At 34.4% G+C, this 21,613-nt stretch overlaps 1 protein-coding gene across 1 annotated transcript; it reads left to right on the top strand.

The window, feature by feature from the left end:
- Positions 1-5,333: 5,333 nt before the first annotated feature.
- On the top strand, positions 5,334-20,187 carry ADAMDEC1 (ADAM like decysin 1; the record flags this gene model as incomplete). Its single annotated transcript, XM_032855903.1, has 13 exons — positions 5,334-5,483; positions 7,483-7,598; positions 8,461-8,537; positions 9,250-9,328; positions 10,736-10,812; positions 12,229-12,415; positions 12,635-12,697; positions 13,338-13,409; positions 13,882-14,051; positions 14,412-14,493; positions 15,178-15,308; positions 16,515-16,692; positions 20,137-20,187. Coding segments are annotated over exons 1-13 (1,371 nt in total), but the record flags the coding sequence as incomplete, so codon positions are not given.
- Between the last annotated feature and the right edge of the window lie 1,426 nt (positions 20,188-21,613).

The following is a 21,613-nucleotide window of genomic DNA, read 5'->3' as shown; positions in this document are numbered from 1 at the left end:
ATAATTTTTCATAATATTCTCTTATAATTGTATTTCTGTGGTGTATATGGTGATTGCTCCCCTTTCATTCGTAATTTTAATTATTTGGGTCCTTTCTCTTTTCTTTTTGGTAAGGCTGGCTAGGGGGTTATCAATTTTATTAAGTCTTTCAAAGAACAAACTCCTCGTTTTGTTGATCTGTTCTATTGGTTCTTTTTTGTTTGTTTCTATATGATTTATTTCTGCTCTAATCTTTATTATTTCTCTTCTTGTGCAGGCTTTGGGCTTTATTTCCTATTACTTTTCTAGGTACTTATGGTGTAAGGTTAAGTTGTGTATTTGAAACTTTTCTTGCTTCTTCAGTAGGCCTGTATTGCAATATACTTTCCTCTTAGGACCATATTTGCTGTAGCCCAAAGATTTTGGACTGTTGTGTTTTCATTTTCATTTGTTTCTATATAAATATTTATGCCCCAAACTTGGGAGTACCCAAATATATAAATCAATTAATAACAAGCATAAAAAGCACATTGATAATAATACAATAATAGTAGGGGACTTTAACACCACTTACAGCAATGCTCAGATCATCTAAGCAGAAAATCAACAAAGAAACAATGGTTTTGAATGACAAACTAGACTGGATGGACTTAACAGATATATTCAGAAGATTTCATCTTATAGTAGTAGAATAAACATTCTTTTCAATATCTCTACTCTCCCCCAGATTAGGGAAGTTTTCCAGTATAATTTGCTCAAATAATCCTTCTGCTCCTTTTTCTTTATCTTCTTCTGGGATTTCTTTCATACAAATGTTATTATGCTTTATTGAGTTGCTGATTTCCCCAAGTCTACATTTTGTGATCCAATACCTTTCTTGACTTCGTTTTTTCAGCTTCATTATTTTCCATAATTTTGTCTTCTATACCACTGATTTGTTCTTTTGCTTCATCCATCCTCATTGTCTTTGCATCCATTTGGTTTTGCATCTTGGTTATAGCATTTTTAATTTCAGCCCAACTAGTTTTTTGTTCTTTTATCACTTCAGTAAGGGATTCTCTAGTGTCTTCTATGCTTTTCTCAAGCATAGTTAGTACACTTATAATTATTTTTTAAAATTCTGGTTCAAACATCTTACTTGTATTTGTAGTGATTAAATTCCTGGCCATAACTTCTTCCTATTCTTTATTTTGGGAGAATTCCCCCATCTTATCATTTTGTCTGGGTCACTGTTTTTGGGTGTGTGGGATTGTTAGGAAAGCCTGTTTTATTCCTGCTCCTGAGAGTAATGACTATGTTATGAAGAGGTCCAAAACAAAACAAAGCAAAACAAACAAACAAAAAAGAAGCTAGATCCTAGGTGTGTTTTGGCCTACTATTAAAAGAAGATAGACCCGGGGGGGGGGAGAATAAATTTTAAAAAACTAAAAAAAAATTCTTTCAAAAAGTATGCTAGATTCTAGGTGTGTGTTGGTCTGTTCATTAAAAGAAGTTAGATTAAAAAAAGAGGAGGGGGAGCTAGATCCTATTTCCCCTAGAGTTGAAGCTTTGTGGCACTCTATGATCAGTAGACAGTGTGTGAGGAATTTGTGCTAGCCTCCTCGGGGAGGGACCTGCTGCTCTGATTCTCAGATGAATTTGCCCTAATGAAGATGCACCTGCAGGGCATGGGGTGGGGAGAGCACGTAGGACTTCATGCAAACAGATCTGGCCTCCACTGTGTGATGCTGTTTTGCTCCCTAAGTCAATCAGTGCTGATGCGTGTAGAGAATGGCATCCATCGCCCCCCTTTCTCATCCTTAGAGCAGGGACCTCATTCAGGAAGGTCTTCAGAAAGACCTCTCAGAAGAGCAAACAATTAGCTCTCTTGTATCCCAGACTTCTGCCACATTCCTGCCTTCACCTTGCCTCTTTCTGAGCTGTCTACCTGCCAGGAGGCATACCATTTCTGTGTTTTATCTCCAGCACAAGTGGCTGGGTTTCAAAACTCCAATATTAGAGACCTACATGGTCTGGACCTATGTTGATCATTTGGGGGAGGGTCTTCTTGCACTGTTACCAGTGGCTTCTCGTCTCAGAAATCAGTTGTACAACCATGAAGCAATTCAGAATTTATGATAAAGTGCAGCTAAAAGCTGACATGAAAGTCTGCTGCCCTCAGGTGGTGTCTTTGTTCCTATGTCAGGGCACAGGGAAGCATGCTGGTGCTACTGGTTCTTTTGCCCATGGAAAGCCTGTGCCACCACTCCCAAATGTACTCCAAGGAGCTTCCCTGTGACCCAGGGGATCCTCAGACCACACTGCCCACTCCTGGGTCTCCACCCTCTTTCCCCGCTGGTGTACCACTGATTCAGCCAGGCACAACCCTGGCCATTGTGCAGACCTCCAAAACTTCAGACTCTGTGCTTTGTTTATAAAACTTACAGTATTTAGGGGTGCCTGGGTGTCTAATCCAGTTAGGCATCTGACTCTTGATTTTGAATCAGGTCATGATCTTAGGATCATGGGAACAAGCCCTGCCTTGGGCTCCATGATCTGTAGGGAGGTTACTTGGGATTCTCACCCTCTCCCTCTGCCCTCCCCCATTCATGCTCTCCTTCACTCTAAAATAAACCAATAAAACTTAAAAACAAAAACAAAAAACTTGCGGTAATTGGTTCCTCTCCTTTTCCCAGTCAATGGTTTTGTAAAAGTTTCTCTTATGCAATTCCTTCCATGTGTTTTCTCTCTCTCTCTCTCTCTCTCTCTCTCTCTTTGATAGTTCTCTGGCTGTGTTCAAGGGATGAGGCAAGCTTTGGCTCCCCTTACTCCACCATCTTAACTCCTCCTTCCTATTTGATTTCATCTAATATTATCTAGTTCTCTCTACTCACCAAATGATGGGCTTCTAAAATCTACTCCAACACAATGCACAAACTTCAGTTGTCATGTGTAGTATTTATATAAATTGTATCTGTTCATAGATTTACCTTAATTAGATTTTGTTGCAGGAATTCCTCAATAGTAAGGATAGTATCAGGGTCATCTTGGAATGCCCAGAAATGTAGTATTGACTTAGTATAAACTCAAAGTTAAGATAACTCACCTTGAAATACTGTTGGATAATTAATAAGCAAAATGAAATTCCACTTAATAGAGTGAAAGTAGAATTTTCAACTGCAACAATAGTTGCCAAAAGGTAATAAAACAGCTCCCGAATACTGAAAGACATTACTTATCACTCTGAAACTATTTCTAGCTAAACTACCACTAAAGAATAAGGTAAAATACTATCAGCAAAAATTAAAGAAAAAACATGAAAGTGCTTATCTAAGAAAAGTTTAATGAAGTGTTTATCAAAGAACACGGTTAACCCAGAACAACACAGGTTTAAATTGTACAGTTCCACTTATAACTAGATTTTTTTTTTTTTTGGAGAAAAATATAGTATAAGACTGTAGATCTATTTTCTCTTCCTTATGATTTTCTTAACACTTTCTTTTCTTTGTCTTACTTTATTTTAAGTATACAGTACATACTACATCTGATATACAAAATACCATGTGTATATGTATATCGTATTTATATGTATAAGTGTTAATTGACTTTGTTATTGGTAGGTTTCTGGTCAACAGTAGACTAAAGTCAAAAGTTTTACCCAGATTTTCAACTGCACAGAGGGTCAGCACCCTAATCACCACATTATTCAAGGGTCAACTATATGCTTCACTAGGAATTTCTAGTTTTTAAAAAATTCATTGGGAATTTCTGGTTTTTTTTTTTTTTTTTTAAAGAACTGATGTTAAAAGAACCTGTGAGCAAGGAAGGTGGTATATATGTAGTGATTTCAATTAGCCTCATCTGTATAAAACACACAACTAATGATAATGACTAACTTGGGCATGAGAATCATGATAGAAAGAAATATTTGACAGCAACATGTAAGGTGGCAAGGAGTGGGTTATGGTAAGAGTTAAACTGTGCCAAAGTCTTTATTATTTGATACTAGAGATATTTATTAATATTATATTCTGTTAAATTTTAATGGCAGCCCCTATAGAATGTTGACTTTCTGGATCAGCAAAATAAGTATAAAATTACAAAGAAAACTTAAATGATTTAAAAGAATCTAAGAGGACAGAAAACAGGCTAGACATAGAGAAGTAACTATAAAATGTACAATTATGTCCCAGTAAGTCCCCAAATATATTGGGAAAAGTAGCCTCAGCAGTTAAAGAGCATAGATTTCTAGATTGGGAGAACTATAAAGTGAAATGTAATTTGGTGATAACTCTCTGAGAAGTATTATGTCAATGTATATGAAGAATCTCACATCAATTTACCTTTTTAAACTAAGTAATACCATTTCTAGCACTTAGTAATTTATCCATAAGAGGTAATTAGAAGTGGCAATTGAAGAAATATACATATACTGAGACATGCATAAAACACAAAAATGCTTCATGCTGTGCAAAAAAATAGGTTCTCAAAACCCTCTATACAGTAAGAACTAGTTTATGAATTTTAATTTTCCTTTATTTCTTTTATTAGTAAATAAGAAAGATATAAAAATGTCATAATGTTAAAGGAAGTTCTTTCCTGCTAATGGGCTGTTGGGTAATTAACTTTTCTTCTTCAATATCCTCTTGATATTTATGACCATGAAAATGCATTATTTTTGTAATCAGAAAAATACTGTAATTTTTTTGCAGTAGTGTTCTTCAAATGTACTTCATATACAGAATAATTTGGTTGAGGCTCATACTGCCAAGAGAATTTACATTACACATTTCTTCTATAGTCTTACATGTGTATGTGTCATGCATGTGTGTGTATTATCTTGTACAAACTTTATAAAAAGCTTGAGGTAGGTGTTGTTATTACCGGTTTTTACAGATAAGGAGACTGAAGGTCAGAGAGATTATAATATGCAAGTTTTTAAGACTTTACCTAAGAGTTGTTTTGTAGATTCTGTGTTCTTTGTGCCAATTTCTCAAAATATATATGGACTACCAATGTATTTTTTTAATTTATAGATCAATTTTTATAAGATTACTGAATGGCAGTTGTGGTAGTTCATTTTGGTGAGTAGGCAAATATGTACACAGGGATCTCAGTCTCAGTTGATGTTTTCCCACCACTATAGGAACACCAGGTCCAAGCAGCTGTCCAGATATAAATTCTTTAACAAGCTGTAACCACAGATATAAACACCTCTCTTAAATAAGGAACATTCTCATGATCTTGACACTGCAATTTCCCAACATCATTAAGAAACATTCCCTAATTTCACAAAGAATGCTTGATGTTTTTCTTGTTTTTTTTGTTGGTGGTGGTGGTGTTTTTTTTTTTGTTTTTTTTTTTTGTTTTTTTTTCCTTCCAGTTTGTAAAGAGAACTAGGGGAAGATAAAACTGGACTTCTGGAGAGACGAGTTTCATGCTGTGTGGGACTTCTCAGCTATCTGCAGTAGGCAACATGTCTTTGGCACTACTTTCTGTCCTCTGGCTCATCATTCAAACTCAAGGTAAGCACTAAAATACCGACATTTTATACAAAAGTCAAATTATTTAATGCGTTTTTAAAGTAACCTTGAGAAAGTAGCATTCTTATATTACCTAAGGATCACTACAGTTTGCATTTTGATATATTTTACTCAATTTACATAAACTCCATGCTCATAGTCAAGGTGTTGTGATTGGTATAATAATTTAGTTAGGATATACCTGAAACTTTACTTCTCATTCAATAATGCTACTAGATCTATAATTGTATTTTCTAAAACACACAGACCAAATAACCCCAGAGGATTAACTTCCAGACCAGAAATCGAGAATTTCCTTGCCATCTCCAATGTTATCTTGAATAACATTGATTATTTTCTACTCCATAAGGAGAAAATCATCTATCAAGACACAGTTTGACCGAAAACTGTGCCAGGATGGATGACAAGGGACACATTTAACTAAAATTAGCATTAAATTAGACATAAATATAGTATTAAGCAAAATTAAGACTTAATTGACCAACTGAAGAGTTAAAGACTAAAATCTCCTAAAATTTATTCTAATCTCAACCCCAGCAACTCTTTCCATTAATTGGATTTATATTCTCCACTGATTAAAAGAAAAACTTACAGTAATATATTTATAAATTTCCTGTTCTCCTGTGTAATGAGTCCTTCTTGGGATAATATCATAGCAGAACTCTGGGGGCTGAGGAGGAGGTAAATTTTGGTTGATAATTTTCCTTCAGGTTCTCCACGTCAGCCAGGTATTAAACTGTTTGGTGTTCCCAAAGTCACCCTGTCTTTCAGTGGGAAATTGGCTCTAAGCACAGACATTTATCTTTGAAAATGGGAGCATTTAAAAATAAAACTGACCTTACATAAGTGATTGAACAATTAAAAGAAAAAGTAGATAAGCTGCACCTGCCATCTTCCTAGACTGGTGCTACATAATTTTACATATTTTATGTTATTCAATTTTTATAGTAACCTCCATTTTAGGTAAGTAAACTGATAGGAAAGCAAAATAACTTTTATAAGGTCATTTAGGTAGGACTTAAGACCATATCTTTTGGCTCTGATATCAGTTCTTTTCCTACTATACACAGGTAAAATACAAAATGGTCTATGTAATATCATACCAAGTATATCAAGAAAGACATTTAGCCTACTTGCTATCTAATTTTCCTACTTGCTATTCAATGCTTTGAAATTGCTCCAGCAGGGGATAACAAAACTTTGTTCATATGAAATCTGAAGTCTTGAGGCAAAGGCTAATGAAAGAAAGAACATAATGGTTTATTGTTACACTTAGAAATAAAATAGTGGTTAGTAGAGTCTTCCCTAATAATGAGGTATTACCTGCTTATGATAATTTTATTTTTGGAAGGGTTAGTCAGGGGTTACACCACAAAGACAAAAAGACATAGAGAGGAAAAACAGATCTCTGAGAACACTGAGAGAAAAATCTACAATTTTGAAGGGGACTACAGTGGAAGAGGGAAATGGACTACAGGGCAGACTCCTGGCTTCTATAATCTTCCATGCACTGAGAAATCATCTGAAGAATTATTTCATCATCTCCCTGTCTTTCCAGAATAAGTAGATAGAGCAAAAGAAAATGTCTTTGTTATCATAGCTGATAGGAAAAGGAAGAAGGAGAACCTTGCTTTTCTTTTCTTTTCTTTTCAAGATTTTATTTATTTATTTGACAGACAGAGATCACAAGTAGGCAGAGAGGCAAGCAGAGAGAGAGGGGAAAGCAGGCTCCCTGCTAAGCAGAGAGAGTCGTATGTGGGGCCCAATCCCAAGACTCTGGGATCATGAACTGAGTGAAGGCAGAGGCCTTAACCCATTGAGCCACCCAGGCACCCTAGGACCTTGCTTTTTTTAATACTTACTTTCTGGAGGAGAATTCAGTCTTCCATGCCATTTCAACAAAGCCAACCAACCAACCCAAACCAAAACAAAACCCAAGACCTTTAAATGTGTTATATTAATATTATCTCTTTTTCTCTAGCAATAGCCATAAATCAAACATCTGAATTAGAGCTCTATGAAGTAGTTCATCCTAAAAAACTACACATTTTACACAAAAGGGAAATACGGAACAACCAAACAGAGAATGGCAAAGAGGTAAGTAATGTGAATGATAGTGGGATTTCACAATGATAGAGCCAATAAAGAGTCTTTTTACTAATAGAGGTAATGCCTAACGGTTTAATTTTGAAGCCCATATCCATAGCTCCTCTTTGTCCAGGAAAGAATACAGGATTCTCGGAAACACACTTAAACAGTAGCAAGAGAGTTAACTGTTTCAATTGATCAGAAAGAATAAAGCTGCTTAGACATTTCTCCAAGTTTGGAGGCTAAGGGGAGAGCATAGGAAAGGAAGCATTTCTAGAATGTTTCTAGAAAGAAATGTTTCTTGCTAAGTTCACCAAACCATACCCTCACTTCCTGTCCCACTTCCTGTCCTTTTCCTTGGGCATTTTGTCTATAACAGAGAATTCAATATTATATCATTAATTAGCAAGATTTATAAAATTTATTAAAGATACTAACTCTCTGTTACATTGTTGTCAATATTTATAATTTTTACCTTACTTCTTAGTAGTTCTTAGTTTATTTTCTTTAGTATATTTTGTTTGGTTTTAAAGTAATAAAAATATATGCCTTATTATTATATCCTTAGTGGTCCTTTAGGAAACACAGGACAGTATATTGTATAGTTAGGCAAGTAATAAGCCCCTATCTTACACAGTAAAGTTAGTTTAATCTGTGAGTCTTTTTGCTGCATTATTGTATTTTTTGGAAATCCATCTTAATGTATGATTTGTGTTTTATTTTATATATTTTAACTATACGTGAGAACTGTTTTATACTATAGGCACTTGTAATTATTCTTCTATATATATGACAGTATCATTATATTATAATTATTTCAGATGGACTCAGAAATATGAATTGATACCAGTATATTATTAAATATTTTTAGGAAAGATATGAACCTGAACTTCAGTATCAGATAACATTAAATGGAGAAGAAGTTGTTCTTCACCTGCAAAAAAGCAAGTAAGTTGTACTTCCTGAAAGTCTAATTGCTAGATTATATTAACAAAATATAGAAAAATAAATCTTCTTGAGACTCTATTTAGTGTGATTTGAGATAGAAGACATGAAACGTTGAGTTTTAGATGTTATTAGATTGCAGTAATGTTAGCTAAGATGGTTGTTGCTTTCTAAGGAAATTATATGCAAAATATAAACAAAGAGCAACACAGATAATTTTTCTTCCTTAATACTTCTCCTAATTTATTGAAAATCTTTTCTACCCATATGAACTCAAATTTTTGACATAGCTTCCCACTATTTTTCTAAGAACATTTGTAAGGGTCATTCAGGGCATAGAGCCTTGAGATAGATCCCTGGGGATGTGGCTCCACCAAATTCTACATCTCTTAGTACACTTCTCCCTGATACAATGGTCTTTTATGCATGTTTGTAACCTAGCACCCTTCAGAGACCCTCTGGAGGCTGGGGTTTTGATGCAAAGAATCCCAGAATAACCCTTTTGAGAATAGAGAATTTGCAGCTGAAAAGTATCTGGAAGCATTTATTCCCTTGAATCTAATGGGCATAATTAATGCTTTGATTTGCTTCAGCAACAGAGTTTCAGTGTTGGAAAGGGTCAATGAGTCAGAATGTCTGTTGTTTCTCACTGTCTCAGGAACATTATCCCTTATTACCACCCTAAGTGTACCTTGCAATTTTCTGAAATTTGCAGACACATCCTGAGGCCAGACTACTCTGAAACATATTACACACCCAGAGGAGAGGAAATCACTACAGACCCTCAGAACATGGTAGGTTCTGAATGCTTTCTAGGATTCTTTCTGGGATCTGGCACTTATGTTGCAAGATGCATAGTTGTGAGGACAATTAAAAAAGAAATCAAAGGACTTGGAAAGAAAGCGCTCGTCTCTGACCAATGAGACAACAGATGAAAAGATGAAAAAAAAATCATAGTCATCTTTTTTTTAAGGTAAAGATAGGAGGCGGCTTCCAAGTATTGCATTTGTAGAAGCAACCACAAGTTCACTTCCCTCTAAATGATCTTGTCAAAAGTTAGAAATACTCTGCCCAGTAGCTTCTTGAAACATCATATAGCTATTTACTATTTTTGAATAAACATGCATATATCCTGAGGTCAGAAATGGAATATTAATCACTTAATTAATATAATTTTATATCTCATCAAACCACCATGCCATAGATAATGTCAAGGCCTAGGTGTCAGACATAGAAAATCAATGCCAAGGTAAGAACAGGAAGAGAATACAAAAAGATAATCATGGAATGTTTACCAAGCTAAGTGAATTTCTCATAGTCCTTCTCCTTAGGCACTCCCAAACATGTATATCTCTATCTCTATAAAAAGACAAAACTTCTGTCACAGAATGGCTCTTTGTTCCCTTCCCATCTAAAATTTTTCATTTCATGGATTTCTAGATTTTGCTAACATTTAAATTAACTCGTGCTGTTGTGTGAATGGTTGATGATATCTTAATTTGGTACTTTTTCCAAGCCCTCTACAAGAAAATCTTTACGATGATGAGGTTTTTTCCAAATCAAGAAAAACGTAGATGGAATTTCAGACCCTAAAACAAGTCAGTTTATTTTGAACAAGAGTTTATTCAATGGCTTGAATAAATTTATTCAATTTATTGGATCATACATAAGTATACGTAAGTGACCCCCTACTTCGTTTATATAAAGCACCAACCATGTCCAAATCTCTAGTTGTGAACAAAGTTTCTGTGGTTTTGATGCTGGTAAAGGGATTGCACTAACATACCAATTAAAACGACAAGTTGGACCAGCCCCATGAGGGGCTTAGTAGTGGTAGTGTGACTCCTTGAGAATTCTGGAATCTAGAAAAATGATTACCTCATATTATTGATATGTGATGCACAATGTCTTAGGGACTCTACTTTTACCATGAGCCCTCTTAAGTTCACACTCCTTGGACTTTTCTTTCGTGCAATCAGTGCCAGAAAGTCAATTCAACTATCAAAGATGGAATTTCCAGGGTCAATAGAGAAGAAGTTGTAAAATCTCTAAAGTTCTCACTATTTTCGTTTCTGGGAACTGGTCTGGCTGTTACCACTATTTGAAGAATCTTCCTACATACTCAAAATAACAGCTTTCACCACAGCTGTGATATGTTTATTCTTGTAGTTAAAAAATATATTTCTTTTTTCCATCTTTAGGAACATTGCTTCTATAAAGGACACATACTAAATGAAAAGGGTTCTGTTGCCAGCATCAGTACTTGTAATGGGTTGAGGTGAGTCACCTGCAAAAATGTTAAACATTAAGTACTGTTCTTTACACAGAACTGAGTCTTCCTGGACGTCATGTCTTCTTATGACCTTGGTAAAATCTTCTGCATAGATAAAATGCTGTCAAAATGAAGATTAATGTATCACCCTTGCAAGCATTTTATAATTGTGTTTAACATAATTTTTAACAGTGTATGTGTTCACAGACACATGCATGTATGTGATATTTCTGTTTACAAAAATAATTCTTGCCAATTAGGGAAAATTTGGAAAGTAAGAAGAAGTGCAAATAAGAAAATAACAACCACAGAATTGTGCTTAGGAGTGACTACTATCACTAACATTTTGTCATATTTGCAGCCCTTTTGCATATAGATATATATTTTTACATGGTTGCAATATGAAATAAAATATATATAGTTCTTCTAGATAGTTCATGCCACAGTATATCATAAGCTTATTCTTATATCATGAAATGCCTTCACAGATATAATTTTTAATGGCTAGCTATACTGTATTTGTAATCCTCCATCATATGAATTCACTTTGTATTTCTGAACTTATTTTCTTACTAAAAAGAAGAATTCTTTTTTTAATTAACATATAGCGTATTATTTGCTTCAGGGGTACAGGTCTGTGATTCGTCAGTCTTACACAATTCACAGCTGTCACCATAGCACATACCCTCCCCAATGTCCATCAAACAGCCACCTCATCCCTCCACCTCTTTCCCCTCCAGCAACCCTCAGTTTGTTTCCTGAGATTAAGAGTCTCTTATGGTTTGTCTCCCTCTCTGGTTTCATCTCATTTCATTTTTCCCTTCCTTTCCCTATGACGCTTTTGTCCTTTTTCTCAAGTTCTTCATATCAGTGAGATCATATGATTGTTGTCTTTCTCTGATTGACTTATTTCGCTTAGAATAACAGCCTCTAGTTCCATCTACATCGTTGAAAATGGCAAGCTTTCATTTTTAAAAAGAATTCTTTAAGCTACTACTAGTTCCAACCTGTTCCTCTGGCTGATTTGCTAATGATTCTTTTTCTCCCATAGGGTTCTCAGCATCTAAACACTTCTTTACTCTGTCCTCCACAATATTCCTAGGACCTGCCAAGAAATGTTTGCTAAACATATAAATAAACTATGGACAAATATTACTGAATTTATGATATAAATTCTAAATTCTTTGGGATAGCTTCATCTTAACAATTCTTGTTCAGAATTTTCTAGTAAATAATATAAACTTTATTTTACTATTGACAAGTACTGATTATAACTTAAATTAGCAAAAGTTAGATGGAAGACCTATGAATGAAAACTGCATGCATGAGTTTAGGATTTAGGGAGAGGTATGCTCTGTTCTGGTCGGTATTGTGACTCTGTGTGGCAGATAATCTTGAAATATGAGTCTCTGTATATCACAGGGGATATTTTACACATCATGACCAAAGATACATGATAAAGCCTCTGAAAAGCACAGACCAAGAAGAGCATGCTGTCCTCACGTATAACCAGGAGGAGCCAGACCTGGCTAATTATACTTGTGGTGTAAGAAGTGTTGGCAGGAAACAAGGCCATATTCGAACCTCCAGGTCACTCAATAGCCCAGAAGTAAGTGTAGATTTCCCATGTCATCATTTCTTCCGATTATCTCTGCAATGACATATGGTATACCATTGTGTTCAACAGTTACTCATATAGGCAAAACCTATGATTTATTTATTTATTCTTTAACTTAATTTCCCTCTGGGAAAAAAATCTCATTGGAATTTTTTCAATTTTTTTAAGATAAAAATGATTATTAATGATGTCATTTTACTCTTTGAAAAGGAAAAAAACTATCTTCAGGCTGAGAAATACATTGATCTCTTGTTGGTGCTGGATAATGCCTTTGTGAGTATGAAATATGTATGCTTCTTGGGTGGTTAAGTTGACTTTTAAGTTTTCTTATCAAATGGCTGAAAATGCAGACTCTGGCCACCTGTCATGTCTTTTCTACATGCCTTGCTGTTCTTATTCACTCACTGACCCTTTAATGTCCATCTGCTGCCAACATATTCAGATATTGGAAATATACTTAATATCAGATAGCTATAATAAATCAACTATAATGATAAAAAATGGGTTATTAAAATATTTTTAAAGTTCTCACTATTACAAAGTAGATGCAAAACTATATATATTTTACAAATTATATTTGTATCTACAAAAACACTATAATCTGTGATCCAAATTAGCAAATATTGATTTATAATCAAATTTTAATAATATTGAATTGGTTAGAAATATTGAAATTATTAATTTGATTTCTTTAACTTAAAAATGAAAAACACTGAATATATAAGAATGCCTACTTCTTTTCTTACCAAAAAATTCTTACCTTTAAAAAGATTTTGTTGAAACAGTGTTATATAAGTCAGACATGAATGAATAAACATTTATTTATGTTGAAATATGTAATTTTTCTTAAAATGTTAAATCCTGTACCATGTCAACTTTTTTAAAAATTATGTTTGTATTTTGTATTTTACAGTATAACATGTATAAGGGGAATCTAACTTTGATAAGAAGCTTTGTGTTTGATGTGATGAACCTACTCAATGTGGTAAGATATTTGTCCCGTAAACATGTATTTCTACATAGAAGCTTGGGGCTTCCCTATGGTTTCACCAAGTAAGGAGCTGGGAGAGTCACAAGGGATTAATGTCAGCAATTTTGGTAAATTTAGCAGGCCAGGTTCAATATCAAGGAAAAATCACATGTTACTTCTAGGATTTCTATTTTTTTTTAAGATTTTATTTATTTATTTGACAGACAGAGATCACAAGTAGGCAGAGAAAGAGAGGAGGAAGCAGGCTCCCCACTGAGCAGAGAGCCCGATGCGGGGCTCGATCCCAGGACTCTGGGATCATGATATGAGCCGAAGGCAGAGGCTTTAACCCACTGAGCCACCCAGGTGCCCCTAGGATTTCTATTTTTAAAACATGATACACCTATCCATCACTTATGTCAACAAAAGATCTAAGACAATAAAGAAACCTCAAACATTTTCATGAAGAAAAATGCTCTTCCGACAGATTTATAATACCATAGATGTTCAAGTGGCATTGGTAGGTATGGAAATCTGGTCAGATGGTGATAAGATCAAGATAGTACCCAACATCGGTGATACCTTTAACAACTTTCTGAACTGGCATCGTTCTAACCTGGGGAAAATGAAGAGACACGACCATGCACAGTTACTCAGGTGAGCTAATGCTGGCCAGGGTCGGGTGGATGTAGGCGAGAGAGGAGAGTTATCCCAAAGGGTTCTTGGCAGAGATTTCTGCTCAATTGTATCTCCCTAATCAGTTGTCAGAGCGCCTGCAGTTCTACCATTAGGAATTCACCTATAAGAATGTGAAGACCCATGTCATGTTTACTAAAATGGACTCCTGGTTGTGGTGATCATCTGTGATCATATAATGCTGTGGAAGAGCAGAAGCTTTTCTGGAGCTTAGCAAATATAAAAAGGGTGGAGCAACACGGGAAATCTAAAACATAACTGAAAAAATCTAATGGTTCCAAAGACTCAGATTGTGACAGTATACCTGTAATTTTCATGCAGTGGAATTGGCTTCAGCAATCGACGTGTAGGAATGGCAGCCTCGAATTCCTTGTGTTCCTCAGCTTCGGTTGCTGTCATTGAGGTTTGTAAACTCATAATAAGACTCTCTGTGGTCCTTTGTCCTCTGTGAAGACCAGAATGATGCCTTGTACAGAGTTATCACAAAGAACATTTGCTGAGTCAGTAAATAAAAGTAGAAATGAACCTACTGGTAAATAGTTGCACTGAAGATAGCTTGGATTATGAAACAGAATATCTCCTTACATTGGCCCTCCCAGAAGTCTTCATTCTTTATTTGGTATTAGGGAATAAGAACAGGAAGACTGGAACAGAAAGGGAACCCAGATGCCCTCTGTGGCCTGAGCCAACTTCAAATTAATGATCTTCAGTATTAACGGTGAGAGAGGTTAAAGAGGTCAGAGAAGGTGCATTTTGGTGTCATACAACCAAGTACTACCAATGTCAAGAATTATGACAATAGGTTTTGGAGGCCTTTGAATATGTAGTATGGTACTTCCTACAAAGAATATAATTACCTTAATTTACTCATCATTTACCAAGAACTCCTCATTAGCTCAGAAAATATTTATTGAGCACCGATTCAATGGTCAAATGCACAGGAGCCAGCCATTTCAAATGTTAATTCGACATTTTACAATAGCCAATGCTGGGAAAAGTAGCTAAATGACATTATTTTTCACCTGTGGAAATTTATTAAACTAGGAAATAAATGAACATAAGTAATAAATGTTCCTCTTTTTTCCAGGCTAGCAAAAAGAATAATGTGGCTCTTGTAGGAGTGATGTCTCATGAGTTGGGTCATGTCCTTGGTATGCCTGATGTTCCATATTATACCAAGTGTCCCTCAGGGAGTTGTGTGATGAATGAATATCTGAGGTGAGACCTTGTCACCCTTGAGAAAAAATATATATTTCTTAAAACTTAAAGAATTCAGATGCAGTCTATATAGTGAATGGGTATTTTTTTTTTAACAAGAGCTGTGAATCCCTTTAATTCACCCTATAGCCTCTTGATGCATAGGTTTTACCAGCTCATCAGGGCTCATTGTTTAAGATTTCCAAATATGCCAAGTTAGAGATTATGAGAATGTTAACCATGTTATTTTAACTTAAAATAATTTTAACATTAAGCAACATAGTTTTAAACAATAACCAAGATACAAAAACAACCTAAGTGTCCATCAATAAATGAATGGGTTAAGAAAATGCTACACACACACACACACACACACACACACACGAATATTACTCAGCCATAAAGAAGAATGAAATAGTGCCATTCATGTCAACATGGATGGTCCTAGAAGGTATTATGCTAAGTGAAATAAATCAAACAGAAAAAGAAATATCACATTATTTTACTTATAAAGGCAATCTAAAAGATAAAACTAATGAACAAATAAATGAACAAGCTAACAAACAGACAAAAACAGAAATATGCTCATAAATACAGAGAACTAACTGGTGGTTGACAGTGGGGTAGGAGGATGGGCAGAACAGATGAAGGGGATTAAGAAGTACAAACTTCTATTAAATAATAATATGTTTTCTAAAAATATGTATCTAATTAAGATGATGACAACTTTCTTATATATTTCCATCACTAATCACTCAATCCATTTTTATGTTAATATTAATTCACTTCTAATGCCAGTCACTTTGCAAGGACTTGGGATAGAAAAATAAAAAAGAATACTTTGCTCTTAAAGTGCTCATGAATAGGAAGAAACACATCCTAAGTCTGCAATTATTTCCTTTCACTAATTTATAATTATTATCTCTTACCTCTCAGCCCTCGATGGTAATCACAAATGGTAAGGCTCATTCATCGTTCCTGCCATGTAGGACAGTACTGAATCCACACAGGAATTTAAATTCTTCCAGTTCTACAAGCTCAGTATCTAGGGAAACAATTTTCCAACTAGTGTAGTATTTATGCTCCTTTGCACTCCACATATAACATAGTACAGTCCTAAATGGATAATGAATTTGGAATTTCCACCGAACCAGGTGATATAGTTAGCCAAGTCAGATTCTCATGTTACTCTATCACTAGATATCATGATTTTTCTTCTGTTTACAGTTCAAAATTCCCAAAGGATTTCAGTATATCCTGCCGTTCACATTTTGAGAAATACATTTTATCTCAAAAACCAAAGTGCCTCCTGCAAGCACCAACTCCTAAAAATATAATAACAAACTCAGTGTGCGGGAACAAACTTCTGGAAGCAGGAGAAGACTGTGATTGTGGTTCTCCTAAGGTATGAAAATATCCACAGTTTAAAAGTTTATTAAAGAGTTACAGCCTCATGGGAATTATGGTGTTCTCTTTTTCTTTTCCTTCTTCAAGGAATGGTTTTTGGAAATTCTTTTTAAAGACAAACATAACATCATAGCAAAAAAAAGGGGGGGGGGCTTAGACTTGTGGTTTTCTTCATTTAAAAAAAAGATTTTATTTATTTGTTATTTGTTTCTTCATTTATTTATTTATTTAGAGTGCAAACTAGGGAAGACACAGAGGGGAGGAAGTGGGTAAGGGAGAGAATCCTAAGCAGACCCCATACTGATCACAGAGCCCTATGCGGGGCTTTATCTCACAACCCTGAGATCATGACCTAAGCTGAAACCAAGAGTTGGAAGCTTAACAGATTGAACCACCCAGGTGCCCCACACTTGTGTTTTTAATACTTATTTTAGACATATTTTGAAAGACATTTCAAAAGCCAGGATACACTTATGACGTGATTGTCTAAAGTTCAATGGAAAGAAGTAAATCATTAACTATAACATGTCATTTATGATCCTTCCTAGACATATTGGTCAGAAATTCTTAAATCACCTAAAGTCACAGCTGATCATTTGTTGAGCAGAAACAATTACAGATTTAGAAGCAAGTTCTTTCCATAGAGAGAGCTGGCCTTCCCTTACCAAGCCAGTGTATAAACTAAGCCATAAATGAAACAGAGAAAGAGAGAAAGAAAAATCTCATAAACCTATGGAAAATAGGCTATTAATATAAAACATCTAAGAAAATTCCTATAATTCTGCTAATCTTTATAAAAATCTGATCCTTGCAAGGTATCAATGTACTGTAAAAAATGTCTCTGACAAATATTTGTTAGCAATCCCACACCAGTTTGTAAGAGAACATTCTGAGTTCCCAGCAATTTTCTTTTACTTTTAAGACTGAAAAAATGAGCTACTATTTGAAGAGATTTTTTATGTCAATCTGCAAAATGAATTTTTATGTACACCATATCTCCTTTATTACTCACAAAACTTCATAATGGGTTTTGTTATTATCCCAATTTAGAGAAGTGAGACTCACAAAAGTTAAGTAACTAGTTCCAAAGATCCAAAGCCAATAATGAATGAAGCCTGTCGCAACCCAAGATTAATTCATTACTTTAAGAGGCTTCATGACAAGAGGGAGGGCATATAATCTCTTTATGCTTCAGTTACTTATTCAGACATTTTAAGCTGTTGAACTACATTAGAAGATTTCATGGTGTAACAATCGTTTGTAAAGAGTATTGCAAAGATTCTTATATGTATAATGAAATAAGAAATAATGGAAATGATCTAGTACTTTATAATAAATTAGATATAAGTGTATCTCATTCCTACTTGCTTGCGTTCCCATATAGTTTCTTGGGTGGAAGACAACTACGGTTCACACTCCGGGGTACTTCTGATTTCATCAGGCCCAGGGCCTGTAGACAGTGCACACTGACAAAGAGAGACAGAGAGAATGGAACCCTGTCTATGTCATGGGTAGGGTCTAAAATTCCCTAAGTACATCAGCCAGCCCCCATATTGCTTCCATTTTGTGCTGATTTTCTTCTTAAGGAGTTGAATAAAACTAGAGTTCAGGCTTATGAACAGCTGAATTTTAAATAGATGTTTTCACACCTAAAAAGTAGTATATAAACTTTATATAGTATCTTTTAATGAATAATCCAAGTTTCCATGATCTCATATGCTATTTACTATTTTTATATACCCATTTAATTCTTTTTCCAGATCTTAAAAACCACCATTCTACCAGTCGACCTAGATATTATCACATGAGCATCACACACTATTTTAGTGATTTTGACTATGCAATGCATTTTAATATCTGCAGTGGCAAGCGTGTTCGTTTTTTGATGTGGAATTTGCATCATCATTCCTCAGTGTTCATTCTCCCACATAGCTCTTGGTATTTTTTTTATCAGTTTGCTCACAAATACAATTGAGATTCTGACTGAAGTATATTAAATTCATATTTATGAATTTAATTCATAATTTAATTAATTAAATTAATTAAAATTAATTTAATTAATTTAATATGAAAATCCTGGATTTTCATATATGATTTTGTTTTATTGTTTTATCTTTTTTTAAAGATTTCATTTATCTATTTGAGAGAGAGAGAGAGAGAGAAAGAGTGAGAGAGAGAGGGAGCAACAGAGATAGAACACAATTGGGGTAAGGGGCAGAGGGAGAAGCAGACTCCCTACTGAGCAGGGAGTCTGATGTGGGGCTTGATCCCAGGACCCAGGATCATGACCCGAGCCAAAGGCAGATGCTTAACAGACTGAGCCACCCAGGCACCCCAAAAAATTTGATTGTTTTAAAAACTAGTTGCCTTTTGAGTTTCTCAGGAAAGTTAAATATAAAGTTCTTCATATAGTTATTGCAAATGATGAAGCTTATTCTGAAGTATTTCTATTTTTCTTTTTGCTATTAGCAATCTTAGTGACTCATCCATTGTTTTTAGAGTAGATTCTCTATTTTTTCCTGATGTCAAATATTTTATTACATATGAAGGATGAAAATGTGATTTATACTTTCCAATTATTTTACTTTCATACCTTTTCTTTCTCTCATAACATTTGTCAGAGTTTTCATAAAAATATAGACTATAAATAATCCATGTCTTACTGTTTATTTTATTAGATATATTTTTCTATTTATCACACAGATTTTCTTTCTTTATAGATTATCTTTATTTTCTAATCTTTGCCATCTATCACAATAATAGTAGTTGTTTTCTACCCTCAGTCTCTTAATGTGATGGATATTACTTTATTCTGTTCTGTGGAGACACCCTGGTATTTTTGGTGGAAAAAAAATCCTGTATAGTTGTAATGGAGAGTTATTATATTAATAAACTGTTGTTTTGTTAATATTTTATTCAAGCTTTTGCATCTATATTAAAAATGAAAATTGTGTATGTATATTATGTGTATATGCATGTGTGTATGTATGTATGTGCATATGTGTGTGTGCATATGTGTGTATGTATGCATATGTGTGCAGGTGTGTGTGTGTCATTACCAGCTCTCATTATACGAATTATACAGGCTTAGCAAAATGAATTGAGAATTTTAAATTTTTTTCCCTACCTTCAAATAGTTTGAATAGTATAGAAATATTCTCCCTTGAAGTTTTAAATTAATTTACATGTAATATCATCTAGGCCAAACTTATTTGTGGTTATTCTTGGGTAATTCTATTTTTGTCCTTTTAAGAGGTAGTTTTCATTGCACTTAACATTGTTTTCTATTATTAAGCTTCCTTGGTCATTTCCTCTGGAATCTATGTAGTGGCATAACTTAGTTGAAAAAGTAAAATTTCTTTGTCATCTTGTACTAAAATTGTATGCACCTTGTCTATAGAAAAAATCCTGACCCCTTTCCCATTGTGTGTGTGTTTTACAGGAATGTTCCAATCTTTGCTGTGAGGCTGTGACGTGTACATTAAAACCTGAAGCTGGTTGTAAAGGAAACACTCTGAACAATATCACGTAATACCTTCTTTTTCTCTTTTTTTGTTCTCAAATATTTTCTCACTTTTATTTCAGGTTGGAGAATGATATGCTACCGAGTTCTGCAATACACTAAAACACTATTCACTTCACATTTTTATTTATTGATTTTTTGAAATTTTTAACTTATTTTTAAATTTTTTTTACTTCACATTTTTAAAATAATTCAATTTTAGAAAGGAAAAAAATAGCCACCATACGAAACAAAAACAACTCAGGGTTGTGTGTATGCTAATATACTAATGAGAAAAGTAACTACATGGTCATCTGTGAGATGTGAGATTAAGACTGCTTAAATCTATACTGCTGAAAACTATACATTTCTCTTAGGTTGTGATGAGTTTAATATAAACTGAGATGAGAGAAAGAAAATTTCCTTTAAAAAAACCCTCTGTTGATGAGCACATTTTACTCTTGATTAAGAATTGATAATTGTGATTTACAAGGTAGTCAGAAAAATAATAACATTTAAGAACATATACTGTATGATTTGGCTGTTTTACTTCTTTTAAAGTATTTCAATAAGTAGTAATCCACATATTGCTTTTGTATTTTATAGAATCTTACATCAGTTGGGCTAGGGAACCCAAGTGCTCTGACTGAATATAGTATTTGTTCCAGCGAAATTAGTCTCTGAACAAAAAATTATGAATGGGGAAAAACTCAGGATAAAATATATGGAAAGTGTTATTACTCCCCACCCACTTTCCTGAATCTTTTTTGGAATTGAACCTGCAGAGACATTATAAAGGGACTAATTCATCAACTATCACTTCCTTAAGAAAGAACCAGCCAGGTCCTAAGACCAAAGCAGCACTCATTCCTTCAGCAAGCCCCACTTGATATAGCCTGCTGAACCCCACATGTGGTCCAGTCTGCAGGGAGTTCTGGGAATTATGCCCATCTTCTTATTTGGTCAGAGAGACAAAAACAGCATCTCAAAAGATATCCATTCAACCTCTCAGGGACTTGGAATAATAGGTGGGTATGTCCCATTACTGGGCAAGACTGGCAATCTAGTATCATGGAAAGGAGATTGGTCTTGGACTCAGGAAACTTTGGTTCTTTTCTTAGTTCTGCCTGAATCTCACTATGGGACTTTAACCCAAGTTATTTAATTAGTGTTCTCACCTATAAAATGGAGTTAGTGATGTTGTCACTCAGTAGGTTTCTTAGTATTATTTAAATTTTATAAATATTATCAATGTTACATAATATTTTATAATTTGTAATAACCATGGCTTCCATTTTTTTTCTTTTAATCAGACAATGAATCAAAAAATCCACTAGGACAAGAATCAAGAAATCTAAGCATACCAGGAATCTTGTACTTAGACATATTTTGGTTTTCACTTGGCATGCATTATACT

The sequence above is a fragment of the Lontra canadensis genome, unplaced genomic scaffold (genome assembly GCF_010015895.1).
Source record: "Lontra canadensis isolate GAN:19392208 unplaced genomic scaffold, GSC_riverotter_1.0 scaffold10, whole genome shotgun sequence".
In the NCBI taxonomy this organism is placed as follows: Eukaryota; Metazoa; Chordata; class Mammalia; order Carnivora; family Mustelidae; genus Lontra; species Lontra canadensis.
This window is presented reverse-complemented; position numbering and strand designations above follow the sequence as displayed.